This window comes from Mustela nivalis (assembly GCF_964662115.1).
Source record: "Mustela nivalis genome assembly, contig: HAP1_SCAFFOLD_1840, whole genome shotgun sequence".
NCBI lineage: Eukaryota > Metazoa > Chordata > Mammalia > Carnivora > Mustelidae > Mustela > Mustela nivalis.
Genome location: NW_028134824.1, coordinates 28191 through 45073, shown reverse-complemented (window position 1 = coordinate 45073; position 16883 = coordinate 28191). Strand labels below are relative to the sequence as shown.

Sequence of the window (16883 nt, the reverse complement as noted above, 5' to 3'; positions counted from 1 at the left end):
CAGCTCAAATAGTCATTTTCTACTCTTCATACTAATAGAATACCCTATTTTATTTTCATCACTGCATTTATTATTGAAATTTTTATTTTCCCACTAGAATGTGGGCTCCATGAAAGCAAGGAAAGCAAGGGTCTTGGTTGTTTTCTAGGTTCCTTAGCTTTTACAACAGTGCCTGGCACATAAGAGACACTAAATATATATTTGAATGAATGACTATCCCTCCAGCTTTATTTTTGATTATCTGAATATAAAGTTATCCTTATTTAGTATGTTACTTAATTGTTATTGGTGAATTGCTATTAAGATTGTTAAAATTAAGGTCACCTTTTAAAAATATTCTTAGGAAAAACATTACAAGACCATTTGAGGATCAGACGTCATTGGTGAGTACAAGAATCGTCTTTCTTTTTAGTTTATTTAGAGAGAGAGCATGCATGCAGGGAGGGGAGGGGCAAAGGGAGAAGGAGAGAGAATCTTAAGCAGACTCCATACTGAGTGTGGGGCCCAGCACAGGGCTCAATGCCAAGACCCTGAGATCACTACCTCAGCCAAAACTAAGAATCGGTCGCTTAACTAACTGTGCCACCCAGGCACCCCAAGAATCTTTCTGATTTAAGAGAATATGTAAATGGTTATTCAGACTAATTAGTACTCTCTGAGTACTTCTAATCTGTGATGTTTCTGAATTAGAAATCATCCTATATGAGGGAATTTTAATGTGAAGTAGAAGGGAAATAAGACATTTATTTATTATTTTGAAATAAGAACTTTTATATTTTCAAAACATAATGATAGATCTTATATCTCACTATGACCAGTATCATTCACTGCTTGCAAGTATATTGACAGAATTTTTAAAAGCTGAATTTTATTTTATGTGCATAATTAATAGATTATCAAAAGGAAGCTTGTTTTAAGTCATTTCATTTTTAAAAAAAAATAATTAATTAATTTAAAAATTTTACTTATTTGACAGAGATCAAAACTAGTCAGAGAGGCAGGCGGGGTAGGGGGTAAGCAGGCTCCCTGCTGAGCAGAAAGCTTGATGTGGTTTAAACTAAATCAACTGAAAAAGGGGCACCTGGTGGCTCAGTTATTAATCCTCTGCCTTCGTCTCTGGTCATGATCCCAGCATCCTGGGATCAAGCCCTGCGTCGGGCTCCCTGCTTGGTGGGAAGCCTGTGTTCCTTCTCCTAGTCCTCCTGCTTGTTTTCCCTCTCTCACTGTGTCTCTCTCTGTCAAATAAATAAATAAAATCTTTAATAAATAAATAAATAGATAAATAAATTGACTTTAAAAAATTCAGAATGGGGGACGCCTGGCTGGCTCAGTCAGTATAGTATGTGGCTCTTGATCTCTGGGTTTTGAGTTTAAGTGGCACCTTGGGTGTAGACCTTATTTAAAAAAAAAAAAATGATTAAAAGATTAAAAGATACTAAAAAAAAAAATTGGAATGGAATTATGTTCTCTTGAGGCGAACACCAGTACTTGTTTTTCCATTTTAGTTAGTGAATTTATTTTTTAAAGATTTATTTATTTTAGAGTGAAAGAGAACATGCGTGTCTGTGCACATGAGCAGCAGGGAAAGAGCAGAGGGAGAGGGAGAGAATCCTTAAGCAGATTCCCCGATAACTGAGTGGTGCCCAACACCGGGCTTGATCCTGGAATCCTGAGATCATGATCGGAGGTGAAATCAAGACCCAGATGCTTAACTGTCTGAGCCACCCAGCTCTTTTAGTGAATTAATTAAGTAATTAATTAACTTTCAAAAAGATTTTATTTATTTATTTATTTGACTGAGATCACAAGCAGGCAGAGAGGCAGGCAGAGAAATGGGGGTGAAAGCAGGCTCTCCGCTGAGCAGAGAGCCCGATGCGGAGCTCAATCCCAGGACCCTGAGATCATGACCTGAGTGGGTGGCAGAGGCTTAACCCACTGAGCCACCCAGGCACCCCTCTCAGTGAATTTAAAAGAAAGAACTTTTTTTTAAAGATTTTGTTTATTTATTTGCCAGAGAGAGGGAGAGATCACAAGCAGGCAGAGCAGCAGGCAGAGAGAGGGGGGAAGCAGGCTCCCTGCTGAGCAGAGAGCCCGATGTGGGGCTCGATCTCAAGACCCTGAGATCATGACCTGAGCCAAAGGCAGAGGCTTTAACCCACTGAGCCACGCTGGCGCCCCAAGAAAGAACTTTTCAATAGAATTTCAGTAATTAATTAGAAGACTAAAATTGAACTTCTAATGTAGCAATTAACTGCATTGAAGATTATAACATATTTAGAAAAATCAATATTCCGTGTTTGTAAAAATTGTTTTTTAAAGATTTTATTTGAGAGAGAGAGGGAGAGGGAGATAGCATGAGTAGGGAGAGGGGCAGGGAGAGAAGCATACTCCCCACTGAGCAAGAGGCCTGACACGGTGCTTGATCCCAGGAGTATGGGATCATGACCTGAGCTAAAGGCAGACTCTTAACCAACTGAGCCACCCCGGTACCCCTTTAAAAAATTTTTTTTTAAAGATTTTATTTGAGAAGGAGAGAGAGAACAATGAGTGAGGTGGGGGGAAGGAGCCAAGGGAGGAACAAGACTCCGCAGTGAGCAGGGAGCCTGACGTGGAGCCCAACCCCAGGACCCTGGGACTATGACCTGAGCCAAAGGCAAATGCTTAACCAACTGAGCCACCCAGGCATCCCTCTGTACTTCTTTTTCAATCCTATTTTGATATGATGGTTTTTCTTACACTTGATATTGTGCCTTTCCTCTCTTGGATATTCCACCTCCAGAGATAGGAGATATTTCATTGAATGTAGAAAATCTCAGACCAGTAGAGCTCAAAATGGCTGTGAAAACAGTGGCCAAGTTGGAAATGTGGTTGAATTCCTCCTCCTGACTATGTATCCCTCCAGTAGGACTTTTTTTTTTTTTTCTAAGCACATTTCTTATACTATAATTTTGGAACTGTGCATTAGAACAAGAGTTAGCAAATATACCTCCTGTGGGTTAAATCCCTGTTTCTGTGAGACCCATAAACTAAGAATGATTTTTGTATTTTTATTTTTTTTTTAATTTTAAAACTAAAAAAAAAAAAAAGATTTTACTTATTTATTCCTGAGAGACAGAGAGGCAGAGGCAAATGTGGGACTCGATCCCAGGACCCTGGAATCATGATCTGAGCTGAAGGCAGACGGCTAATCGACTAAGCCACTCAGGCACCCTGATTTTTGTATTTTTAAAGGGTTTCTTTCTTTCTTTCTTTTTTTTTTTTAAGTGTTTCTTTATAAAAGGCCTAAAAATAGTTACTCTGTGGCCTTTTGCAGATAATTTGACTATGCTTGCTTTAGAATTTTAACAAAAGGTAGACTTTTTATGTAGACCAACAACAGAGATGAGTACTGTATATATGTGAAAGGTAGTTTATGGATAGCTTTGGGGTGTTAGTCATAGTAAGGGAATGTAAAAAGAAAAAAATTTTTAAGAAAGCATTTTCATTTCTTTGGACACTTAAAAAAAAATTTTTTTTTAAGTAGGCTCCATGCCCACATTCTGCAGAGCACAGAGTTCAACACAGGGCTTGATCCCACAACCACAAGATCATGACCTGAGCTGAAATCAAGAATTGGAGGCTTAGAGGTTCCTGGGTGACTCAGTTGGTTAAGTGGCTGCTGCCTTTGGCTCAGGTCTTGATCTCAGGATCCTGGGATTGAGTCTGGAGTTGAGCTCTGCACTTAGCAGGGAGTCTGCTTCTCCCTCTCCTTCCTCGCCTGGCCCATACTTGTGCACGTGCGCTCTCTCTCTCAAATCTTTAAAAAACCAGTTGTAGGCTTAACCAACTGAGCCACCCAGATGCCCTATTCATATGTATTTTAAATGGATGGTAAGATGCACCATTGATGGTAGTAATGTCTAGTGAATAAAGGCCTTTGTTCAGTAAATGAAATACTCAGTGTGCTGTTCCAAAACTGCATAGCTGAGAATAAATACTCTCATTGAGTAATCTAAACTTAAGCATGTTTTTAGTCTTCTTTTTTTTTTTTTTTTAAGATTTTCTTTATTTGACAGCGAGAGCGCGAACACAAGCAGGGGGAGTGGGAGAGTGAGACACAGGCTTCCTGCTGAGCAGGGAGCCGGATGTGGGGCTCAATCCCAGGACCCTGGGACCATGACCTGAGCTGAAGGCAGATGCTTAATGACTGAGCCACCCAGGCAGCCAGCACATTTTAGTCCTGAACTTATTTCTTTTCCTTAGGTACACCCAAATCAGAAAATTATAGTAAAAAGCTAGAAATAAAGTCCCTTTCTCTCTGCTTATTCCTATCTAGTTCATTAAGTATTCATTACTTTTTTTTAAAGTTCAGAGGTATGATTCTTAAAGTGCTTGTATTAATGCATTAATTAAGAGTTTTTTTTGGTTTTACAGGAATTCTTTTCAAAGAAGTCAGATTGCTCTTTATTTATGTTTGGCTCCCATAATAAGAAGCGGCCAAATAATCTAGTAATAGGTAAATACCATTTACTTACTTTTTTTATTTTTTAAGATTTTTATTTATTTATTTGAGGGAGGGAGGGAGGGAAAAGGAGGGAGGGAGAGAGAGAGTGAGAAGGAGAAGAAGGAGTAAAGGGAGGGGCAGAGGGCGAGGGAGAAGCAGACTCCCCACCGAGCGGGGACCCTGATCCTAGGCCTCCAGGATCAGGACCCGAGCACAAGGCAGATGCTTAACCATCGGAGCCACCCAGGCGCCCCAGTCATTTACTTTCTCATATTGTTATTTACAAAGTCAGTTTTGTGACTCAGGTTAATTGATGGTGTTGAGGATTCAGGAGTATAAAGTAAGCTCTAAGCTAGTTTTTAAAAAAATTTTTCTTGTGATTTTGAATAAACCTTTTTATCTACCAGATTGCAGGTAAACAATAGGCATGTAAATATCACTTTACCTAAAATTGCAGATATTTTCCTAATGTAAAATACATGTACCTTTAATCAGTGTTAGAGAAGAAAAACACAAAGTAGCATACCTACCACATAAATGAACCCTTCCCTGGTAAGTATTGCACTTGGTCTGGCATGGTCACTGGTGTAGGCAAGTCCTTTTCCTTCTGTGAGCCTTTATTTACTCTTATATAAAATAAGGGAGTTTGGCTAAATTTCCAAGATTCTTTCAGGGCCAGGATTGCAACATTCTGTTCTAGGTAGAGTTGAAAGTTTAAGAAAGAGGGGCATGTTTGGTGGGGTATGAGAGGAAAAAAGAGGCAGAGACTAACACTTTGAACGTGCAGATTAAGTGGGTACATATAAGATGGCTGTTTGGGAAAAATAAATACTTAAAAGAAAATATATTTTCCTTCTAGGTCGTATGTATGACTACCATGTGCTGGATATGATTGAATTGGGCATCGAGAAATTTGTCTCTCTGAAAGATATTAAGGTAAGATACTAAGCATAAAAATAAAAGGCATTTTGGGGGTACCTGGGTGGCTCAGTGGGTTAAAGCCTCTGTCTTTGGCTCAGGTCATGATCCCAGAGTCTTGGGTTCGAGCCCCGCAACGGGCTCTCTGCTTGGCGGGGATCCTGCTTCCCTTTCTCTCTCTCTGCCTGCCTCTCTGCCTACTTGTGATCTCTGTCTGTCAAATAAATAAAATCTTCAAAAAAAGGGAAAAAAAGGCGTTTTGTAATATTGCTCTTGGCCAATAGTGACATCTTGTGGTGAAGAGTACTGTTACAGTTTTGTAGTTTAAAGAGAAAGAACTTTGTTTTTATCCTAGTGTTCTTTGAGATAAAAGCAAATTTTACTTTACTTTAAAAAGAAGTCGTACTGCAGATAACACAAATGTGGCTCTTCTGGCAGTTAGACTACAGAGCGATTATGTCTGGGCCCATAGTTTAAATGCTATCCTCTCCCTCTGAAATGTCATAGCACCTATTTTATGGAACCTCAGAAATACCAGAGTTTTCTTTCTTTCTTTCTTTTTAAAGATTTTATTTATTTGAGAGAGAGGGTGAGTGAGAGAGAGCACAAGTGGGGATTGGGGGAGAAGCAGAGCAGGGAGCCCAATGTGGGGCTTGATCCCAGGACCCTGGGATCATGACCTGATCGGAAGGCAGATTTTTTTTTTAAATTTTTAAAGATTTTTATTTATTTATTTGACAGATAGATCACAAGTAGGGAGAGAGGCAGGCAGAGAGAGAGAGGAGGAAGCAGGCTCCCCACTGAGCAGAGAGCCCAATGCGGGGCTCGATCCCAGGACCCTGGGATCATGACCTGAGCCGAAGGCAGAGGCTTTAACCCACTGAGTCACCCAGGTGCCCCCGGAAGGCAGATTTTTAACTGACTGAGCCACCCAGGCACCTCAGTATCAGAGTTTTCAAAGTGAACCCCGTTCTAAACCTAGGATGCTCTAGGTGACCCTACAGTATTTAGGCTGCTGGCCACCAAAATGCTGGTTCAGCCCTTCCCTTCAGGACTTTCATCTTTGTGTCTCCTTTGTTTGAATGGGATTCTAAAATAGAAAGGCAAGAAAACTGTCCTAATTCAGTTCTTGTGTCCAGATTGGGCTTCTTCTCCTTCACAATTCTGTTTCTGGCTTAATCTGTTCCATCAAATATTCTATCAAATAGTTAATTTATTTAGACTTCGTGGCTACCCTTTGTAATCCTGAAATTACTTTCTCTGTTGTGTAGAGTTGGAGAGCAGGATCCAGAGGGACTTTATTGGTGACCTGGAGTCATACGTATAGTAAATGGTATAATCAAACATTGAAAGAATCATATTGAAGTTTGTAATGGACAGTTACATAATTGTTCTTAGTTTATGGGTCTTTGAGAGTCACCAATGGTATAGTTGAAAGAATTGTAATATATATGACGTGCCTTGCAAGTTTTGTGTGGGTTTGAAAAAGACTCTTACCAGATCCAGACTTAGCTACAGTAGCTTCCCCGGGTACCGGGTACAAGGTAGAACAGTGGCCCCAGACTAGATTTCGAGGCAGAACATTTGGCTTGCAGGCTTGTGTTGGCCATTTAGATGACTTGTAATGGGACAAGTCTTGACCTTCACTTGCAGTCAGGTATTAAACAGGTATAACAATGGGGGCACCTGGATGGCTTTTTCAGTCAGTGTTTGACTCTTGATTTCTACTCAGGTCATGATCCGAGGATTGTGAGATCAAGCCTTGTTGGCCTCTGTGCTCAGCGGGGAGTTAGCTTGAGATCCTTTCCCTCTGCCTCTCACCCTGCTCTTAACTCTCTCCCTCTCTAAAATACATACATAAATCTTTAAAAAATTAAATAGGTATAACAGTATCAAATGAGGTAATATGTGAAAATGCTAATCAGTGAAGATAGTATTTTGGAAGGTGTTTGAGGAAGTATGTAAACTGTGATGCTTTTTTATTATGGTGGAAACGATCATTTTATTACAGTTTGTCTTTGCAACGCATGAACCTTTGGAGATGAGCAGTATATCCCCATCTCACCTTCGTCACTGCTGCTGCTTGGTCACCTGTTAGTGGCTGTGCGCACTGGCTGATGCGAGCATGCCAACTCCTCCACTCTTTGCATTTCACTTTCTAAGCAAAGAAATTATTCTGTTAGGGGCGCCTGGGTGGCTCAGTGGTTAAGCTGCTGCCTTCGGCTCAGGTCATGATCTCAGGGTCCTGGGATCGAGTCCCGCATCGGGCTCCCAGAGAGCCTGCTTCCTCCTCTCTCTCTCTGCCTGCCTCTCTACCTACTTGTGATTTCTCTCTGTCAAATAAATAAATAAAATCTTTAAAAAAAAAAAAAAAAAAGAAATTATTCTGTTACTGTATAGCTTCTGTACCAGACCACAAAATTATTATTGTGAGATCTTTCCTAACAAGAACGATTTAAAAATTAAATACTCAGTTTTCACTCATGGAGCATATCCATAACTATAAAAGTCACTAATTGATGACGATGATCTGCTTACATTGGTAGTTCCTACACAGACTATTTTTTTTTAAGTTTTTTTTAAAAAAATTTATTTAATTTATTTGAGAGAGAGAACATGAACAGGGGAGAGGGGAAGAAAGAGAGGGAGAAGCAGCCTCTCTGCTGATCAGGGAGCTGGATGCAGAGCTCAGTCCCAGGACCCCAGGATCATAACGTGAGCCGAAGGCAGACATTCATCTGGCCGAGCCCCCCAGGTGCCCACCTCTACAGAGACTATTAGCCAGACCTTCACTTTTACCTCATTATTCCATTATAACCTTCTATTTTTAGTTTGTTTTGGAATTGCATGTTTTTTACTTTCTTTTCATATTTATTTCCTTTTATGTCTACCTTTTTATTTTTAAGACCTTTTCAACAGTATTTCTTTTTTACTTGCCTTATCCTCTTTTTACTCTCAAGCAACAGGTGATTCTATTCTACCAGGAAATTGAGTGACTATTCTAGGACTCTTTCTTCTTTTTTTTTTTTTTTAAAGATTTTATTTATTTATTTGAGAAGGAGACCGTGAGAGAATATGAGCGAGGAGCGAGGAGAAGGTCAGAGGGAGAAGCAGACTCCCCATGGAGCTGGGAGCCCGATGTGAGACTCGATCCTGGGACTCCAGGATCATGACCTGAGCCGAATGCAGTTGTCCAACCAACTGAGCCACCCTGTCTTCTAAGATGTGGCCAGACTTCTAGGGATGGTTATTTTACATAACATAAGCCTTAATGAATGAGATGATAAAATTTAAGGCTAGTTGGTTTTATTTTATTTTATTTATTTTATTTTTTTAAAGATTTTTTATTTATTTATTTGACAGAGAGAAATCACAAGTAGATGGAGAGGCAGGCAGAGAGAGAGGGAAGCAGGCTCCCTGCTGAGCAGAGAGCCCAATGCGGGACTCGATCCCAGGACCCTGAGATCATGACCTGAGCCAAAGGCAGCGGCTTAACCCACTGAGCCACCCAGGCGCCCCTAGTTGGTTTTATTTTAGATAGGATAAGATACATTGCAGGTGCCAGGCGATATTTTATTTGGGAATTCTGTGTGTGATTTATAAGAATTACTTCCCTTTTTTCACTTTGTTTAAAAAAAAACAAAACTTAATTCAGGGGCCCGTGGCAGGCACAGTAGGTTAAGCGTCCCAACTCTTGGTTTCAGTTCAGGTCATGATCTCTGATGGTCGTAAGATGGAGCCCCCGCATGGGGCTTCGTACTCAGTGAAGAGTTTGCTAAAGCTTTTTTCTTCCTCTGCCCCTCCCTGGGGTCATGCTCTTCCTCTTTCTCTCTCAAATAAATATGTATTAAAAAAAGTAGTAATTCAGTTCAAGGATGACACGTAATTATGATATTTTGAGTATATTTTAATCATAGTACTTATATAATGTTTTGAATTTTTATGCCTTTCAGACTATTCAAATAAAGCTCATGTGTTGTAGTTTCTTCTTGCTCTGGGTTTTCACATTGTGAAAACTATCAGTGACCTAAATGTTAAGTACTGTTTCATTTAACTTGTTCAGTTTTGAAAATATGTATGAAAAAAAAAATATATATATATATATTTTAAAGATTTTATTTATTTATTTTAGGTAGAGCTAGAGTGAGCAAGCGAGAGAGAGACAGAGAGAGAGCACAAGCAGGCGCAAGGGGCAGAGGGAGAGGGAGAAGCAGGCTCTCCATGAGCAGGGAACCCGATGGGGGGCTCAGTCCTAGGACCCTGGGATCATGACCCGACTGGAAGGTAGATGCTTAACCAACTGAGCCACCCAGGTGCCCCCTCATTCAGTTACATTTTTATGATGTGTATACTGGGTCATGACTTATCATGATATTTTTTATTACTATGCATTGTGGTCAGGATGTCACATCACTTTCTCCTACCTTCTGTATACTTAAACAATCCCGTAGATATAGGGGTCAGCACAGACAGAAGGTGGAAGAGTCATTGGGTCTGGTAGGTCTGTTCAAGCCCTAGATCACACAGACAGATTTTAGGCACACCTCCTAAGTATAGACAGTTAAGATTCAGAGTTTGGAAGCCGAGTGTCAACAAAAGTGGTCATGGTGAACAGGGAAGCAACAGGTGATCTCTGGTCCTGGGGCAGAGGATGTTTGTTTTCTTGTCTATTTGTTTGTTTGTTTATTTCTAGATTTGTATAGTTCTTGACTGGAACCAGAGTGGTGGTGCTAGAATCAATGGAAAGCTCAGACTTAACAGCTGTTTGCCTTCAGAAATTAATCATTCAGTTAAAAAAATTGTTTTTTATTAGATTTTTTTCTTTTATTCTGGTGGCACTTTTTTTTTTTTTTTAAAGATTTTATTTATTTGGCAGACAGAGATCACAAATAAGCAGAGAGGCAGGCAGAGAGAGAAGAAGGAAGCAGGCTCCCCGCTGAGCAGAGAGCCCAATGCGGGGCTCAATCCCAGGACCCTGAGATCATGACCTGAGTGGAAGGCAGAGGCTTAACCCCCTGAGCCACCCAGGTGCCCTATTCTGGTGGCTTTTAAAGGTTCTTATTATTCATATCATGTTCTTCTTTGTATTAAAAAAAAATTCAAAAGTGGACAAAATACTTTTATAGTAAGAGCTCCAATCATTCTGGTGAAGTTTCCTCATACTTTCTGTAGCTTGTATGAAATTCTGTTTCTTCCCATTTGAATGTTTAGTTGGTAGTTTAGATTAGTTTTCATTTAGAATACTGTTTATTAAAGTTTTTTTTTTTTTTAAAAGATCTTATTTATTTATTTGTCAGAGAGAGAGCGAGCGAGAGCGAGCACAGGCAGAGTGGAAGGCAGAGTCAGAGGGAGAAGCAGGCTCCCTGCGGAGCAAGGAGCCTGATGCGGGACTCGATCCCAGGACGCTGGGATCATGACCTGAGCCGAAGGCAGCTGCTTAACCAACTGAGCCACCCAGGCGTCCCTGTTTATTAAAGTTTTTAAAAACTTATTTGAGAGAGCAAGTGAGAGAGAGAGAACACACACGCACATGCACCAAGAGGGGGGCAAAAGGAGAGGACCCCAGGATCCTGACTGAAGACATCACTGAAGAGACTGAGCTGTCCAGGCACCCCTAAAAATACTGTTTTTTATGTGATACAGTAGGAAAGGCACAGTGGTAGTAAATAATTCAAAGAAATTAACTTTGTTTAGACTCTGAGATGCTGTTAATGGGCTATGTATGTTTTGCAGCAATTTTAGCTTTTTTTTTTTATTCTTTGAATAGAATAATGTTAAAAAGTAGCTTGCATCATTCTTTGACTGCTTATTAATTTGAAAATGTGAGGCAATGAAGCAAAAAACTATATTTTAGTTTAAAAGTTGCAACTGTAGTTTTAAGTTTTTAGATTTTTTTTTAAAGATTTTATTTATTTATTTAACAGAGATCACAAGTAGGCAGAGAGGCAGGCAGAGAGAGAGAGGGAGGGGGAAGCAGGCCTCCTGCTGAGCAGAGAGCCTGATGCAGGGCTTGATCCCAGGACCCTGAGATTATGACCTGAGCCAAAGGCAAAGGCTTAACCCACTGAGCCACCCAGGCACCCCATAGATTTTTAAAAAAATATATTTTGTTTACGCGAGAGACACAGGGATCATGAGCAGGGGGAGGGGTAGATGGAGAAGCAGACTCCCCACTGAGCAGAGAGCCTGATATGGGGTTCCATCCCAGCCCCCTGGGATTGTGACCTGAGTCAAAGGCAGACGCTTAATCGACTGAGCCACCCAGGTACCCCAAGTCTTTAGATTTTATCAGTATCAGAGTTTTGGGACAGTCAAAATATGAAAACTAATCAATGTATATAACTATCGACTACTGTAAAATCAGCTTATAAACAGTTGAGAATTGATTATTATATCACTATAATTTTTTTTTCCATTTCATAGAATAGTAAATGTCCTGAGGGAACAAAACCCATGTTAATATTTGCTGGTGATGATTTTGATGTAACAGAAGACTACAGAAGGCTAAAAAGTCTTCTTATTGGTAAGCATTTTAATACTTACTATCCTTAGGGTAACTGAGTTGGGCAGTCTAGGACTCAGTCTAGGACTTGGGCCAAGTGACACTTGGCCACTTCACTGTAGGTACACAGCTTTTTCTTTTTGATCTTTCTTTTTTCCCTCCTTTTCACTTTTTTATTCCCCACTAGCAGGGGAGAGGTTAAGGATGCTCTATTGCATAAATCATTATAATTTTTTGATGCTATAGTAACTTCCGTATCAGCCTATTTATAAAGTATTTTATAAATCATAAAAGGCTTATAACTTTCCTGTCATTATGGCATCATTAAATTTAGAAAATTGAAAAGTTTAATTTTGAAGGTTGTTACACCTTGGGGCGCCTGGGTGGCTCAGTGTGTTAAGTCTCTGCCTTCAGCTCAGGTCATGATCTCAGGGTCCTGAGATCAAGCCCTGCATCAGGCTCTCTGCTCAGCAGGGAGCCTGCTTCCCCCTCTCTGCCTGCTGCTCTGCCTACTTGTGATCTTTCTCTCTCTGTCAAATAAATAAAATCTTTTAAAAAAAAATGGTTACACCTCATCCACTTTGAACTCAAAAACCTCTTAATTTTTCTTAGGCTGGTATGCAGGGCTTTTTACACTATAACCCCTTATAATTTGGTTTATTTTGTTTTTTATCTCTTCCAATTTTCCTCCTTTTTCCATTAAAAAAGTGGTTTATTAAAAATATATTGTGTCCTATTGTCTTTTCTGATTTCATTTTTACTCACCTAGTTTCTTTCGTTCTTGCAAATTTCAGATCAAGTTTCTTTCTGAGGAAACCTTTAGTGACTTCCCAGCTCCTTTGATCTCATTTTCTTTCTTTTTTTTTTATATATATATATATATATATATATATTTTTTTTTTTTTTTTAAAGATTTTATTTATTTATTTGACAGGCAGAGATTACAAGTAGGCTGAGAGGCAGGCAGAGAGAGAGAAGGAGGAAGCAGGCTCCCTGCCGAGCAGAGAGCCCGACGCGGGGCTCGATCCCAGGACCCTGGGATCATGACCTGAGCCGAAGGCAGAGGCTTTAATCCACTGAGCCACCCAGGCGCCCCTGATCTCATTTTCATTGTCATCCTAAAGTGCCAAGCATGTACTGGGTACTTTATATGTATTGCTTTATTCTCACAACCTTGTGAAATTGTCTTACAGATGACTCATTCTTAGTGAAGTATATTAGTTCCTAGTGATTTATGTAATGACTACTTCTTTTCCTGGGTGTTCACGAGTTACCTTCTTAAAACTCAGTGTACAGTTATTGTCATTATCTGGGATTAACATTAAATTTACCTATTTTAAATCACTTTCTCTTACCCCTTTTTTTTTTTTAAAGATTTTATTTATTTACTTGACAGAGATCACAAGTAGGCAGAGAGGCAGGCAGAGAGAGAGGAAGGGAAGCAGGCTCCCCGCTTAGCAGAGAGCCGGATATGGGGCTCAATCCCAGGACCCTGGATCACGACCTGAGCCAAAGGCAGAGGCCCCAACCCACTGAGCCACCCAGGCACCCCTTTCTTCCCTTTTCTGAAAAGCTGGCATTATTGTTCTCTATAATTTCTTTTTAAAATTTTTTTGAAGGGTGCCTGGGTGGCTCAGTGGGTTAAAGCCTCTGCCTTCGGCTCAGGTCATGATCCCAGAGTCCTGGGATCGAGCACTGCATCAGGCTCTCTGCTCAGCGGGGAGCCTGCTTCCCCCTCTCTCTGTCTGTCTGCTCTCTGCCTACTTGTTTTTTTTTTTTTTTTAAGATTTTATTTATTTATCAGAGAGAGTGAGCGAGAGCGAGCACAGGCAGACAGAGTGGAAGGCAGAGTCAGAGGGAGAAGCAGGCTCCCTGCGGAGCAAGGAGCCTGATGTGGGACTCGATCCCAGGACGCTGGGATCATGACCTGAGCCGAAGGCAGCTGCTTAACCAACTGAGCCACCCAGGCGTCCCATGCTCTCTGCCTACTTGTGATCTCTGTCTGCCAAGTAAATAAATTAAAAAATCTTAAAAAAAATTTTTTTTAAGATTTTATTTATTAGAGAGAGAGAGAGCATGAGATGGGGGAGGGTCAGAAGGGGAAAGCAGACTCCCCACTGAGCAGGGAGCCAGTGCAGGGCTACATAACTGACTGAGCCACCCAGGTTACCCTTCCTACACCATTCTTACAAGCTTTGCTTTAGTTTTTTAGTTGCCCTTCTTTTGGATTTTTATATACTTTGCCCTAGATCACTTTTGGAAAGTTGATGGAGTATATGTTATAAATAAATAAATAATAATAATAAATAAGATATATATATATTATATATTAAGATATATTTTATTTATAATAATTATAAGTATTATATAATTATATATAATTATATTAGATATAATAATACAAATAATAATTTATTCAAATCTGAGCCAGTGCTTGGGTCATGATCTCAGAGTCTCGGTATTGAGCCCTGTGTTAGGCTCTGTGCTCAGCTAGGAGTCTGCCTGAGGATTCTGTCTCTCCCTCTGCTCCTCCTCCAACTTGTGTTCTTTCTCTCTCTAAAATAAATAAATCTTAAAAAACAGAACAAAAATAAATCTGAGCCAACTGAAAAACATTTGTGGGCAGACACATTACTTTCATTTTTCTTGTGATTATTTATGGGCTTATTGTTGGGATTGCAATTTTCAAAACTTTTCATTTCTCTTATTAATAATGGCTATTTTGGGAGCACTTGGCTGGGTTATTTGCAGTAGAGCATCAGACTCTTGATCTCAGGGTCATGAGTTCAAGCCTCATGTTGAATGTAGGAATTACTTTTAGAAAATGACTATTTTTTAGGGGTGCCTGTGTGGCTTAGTTAAGTGGCTGCCTTCAGCTCTAGTTGTGATCCGGGGGTCCTGGGATGGAGCCCTGTGTCAGGCTTCCTGCTCAGCGGGGGGCCTGCTTCTCCTCCTCCCTCTGCTTGCCTCTCTGCCTACTTGTACTCTCTCTCTGTCAAACAAATAAAATCTTTTTTAAAAATGGCTATTTTGGGGCGCCTGGGTGGCTCAGTGGGTTAAGCCACTGCCTGCGGCTCAGGTCATGATCTCAGGGTCCTGGGATTGAGTCCCGCATGGGGCTCTCTGCTTAGCAGGGAGCCTGCTTTTCTCTCTCTCTCTCTGCTTGCCTCTCCATCTACTTGTGATCTCTGTCAAAAAAAATAAAATAAAAAATTAAAAATGGCTATTTTTTAAAGAATGAAGTACCGCTGTTACCTGTTCAGTCCTTACTAGAGCTCTTGAGTTTAGTGATATTCCATTTTACAGGTGAAATGGAAGCTTAGAGAAGTTAAGAGCTATTAAGTAGGTGAGCCAAAATGAAATCAAAGTCTGAGCTTTTCCGCCTCTGCCATCCGTCAGGGCCATGCTGAACAATTGACTTGTTGCAGTTTTTGCTATTCTTACCTGAATTTTTCATGAATTAAAAAAAAAAAGAAACGGGCGCCTGCCTGGCTCAGTGGGTTAAGCCTCTGCCTTCCGCTCAGGTCATGATCCCAGAGTCCTGGGATCGAGCCCCACCCACATCAGGCTCTTTGCTCCGTGGGGATCCTCCTCTCTCTCTGCCTGCCTTTCTGCCTACTTGTGAGCTCTGTCTGTCAAATAAATAAATAAAATCTTTTAAAATTTCATGAAAAACAATGACTAACATTTTCCTTCTTTCAATATTACACACCCCAAAATTTCAAGGGTGGTTTTGAGCCAAGATTTCTTGTTCTTGTACTCCATTGGCCCAGGTTTTCTGCCTTTTTTAGTTCTTCTGTATAATTATTAATCATCAATATATATTTATTAAAACAGAGAAGGCTTTCATTTGGTTTTAAGTGGTTTTTTGTTTGTTTTTTTAAAGTGGTTTTCATAAAAGCTTTATTATTTCATGCTTCCACTAGATGGCAGGAATAACCACATAATGCAGTGGTGAGGGGAAGAGAATGAAAACCAAAAAAGAATCTCAGGAAGAAAGGTGGAGGAATGAAGTGAGATTGTCAGGCCCCAAGGGAAGTTGAGTTTTTAACATAAATACAAAGTAAGACCAGCTGCACACTCCTTGGTGTATGTTTTGTGTTCATATGAAATAAAGTAGAACAGTAGGGAAAGAGAATTTTATCAAGGGCTTGCTTCCATTTAGGAAGGGTTTTTTTGTTTTGTTTTGTTTTTTTGTTTTTTGGTAATTGGCCAGAAAGAAAAGTTAACTTATTAACTTCTGTGTTTTTATGCCAGGTACCCATTTTGTTCATTCTGAATTTTGCTTCTGTTTTGCTTTCTTAAATATGGTGTAGATTTGAGTTATTCTTAATGGCCTTAATTTTCTTTATAGAAAATATATAAAGATCTATTTATAGATTTAAGGTATCCTAATTTTTTGGTTCCTTTTTAATATTACTATTTCTTACATACAAAGATGAGAGTAAATCAAGTAATAAGTTAGTTTTATTAAATGTTCCTTTAAAGTCTCTCTTAAAATTTAACTCCTTAAGTGGGTTACTTTTTCTTACTCTTTCTCTTTATTAGCCATCATTTAAATTTTTTTAACCTTTTTTGTTTTCTAATTCTTTTTTTTTTTTTTTAAGATTTTATTTATTTATCAGAGAGAGAGAGGGAGAGAGCCAGCACAGGCAGACAGAATGGCAGGCAGAGGCAGAGGGAGAAGCAGGCTCCCTGCTGAGCAAGGAGCCGGATATGGGACTCGATCCCAGGACGCTGGGATCATGACCTGAGCGGAAGGCAGCTGCTTAACCAACTGAGCCACCCAGGCATCCCTCGTTTTCTAATTCTTAACTCCACTTGAAAAATATATAATGATGAAAACAACTGCCATAGTTTAGATCTGGTAATCTGCAGCCTTACAAAGGTGATCATATTAGTTTATTTGGATTGCTATAAAAAGCATGCACTGGGTGGCTTAAAAACAGAACTTTATTTTCTTCCAGTTGTGGTGGCTGA

At 39.9% G+C, this 16883-nt stretch overlaps 1 protein-coding gene across 3 annotated transcripts in view; it reads left to right on the top strand.

Annotated features, from left to right (window-relative positions):
* Positions 1-16883, top strand: part of RPF2 (ribosome production factor 2 homolog) — a 43798-nt gene that overhangs the window by 10344 nt on the left and 16571 nt on the right. For all 3 annotated transcript variants that reach the window (XM_082750774.1, XM_082750776.1, XM_082750775.1), the window contains exons 4-7: positions 344-383; positions 4414-4495; positions 5343-5419; positions 11825-11924. In XM_082750774.1, the coding sequence (XP_082606900.1) occupies positions 344-383; positions 4414-4495; positions 5343-5419; positions 11825-11924 (299 nt within the window). The remainder of the gene's footprint in view (positions 1-343; positions 384-4413; positions 4496-5342; positions 5420-11824; positions 11925-16883) is intronic.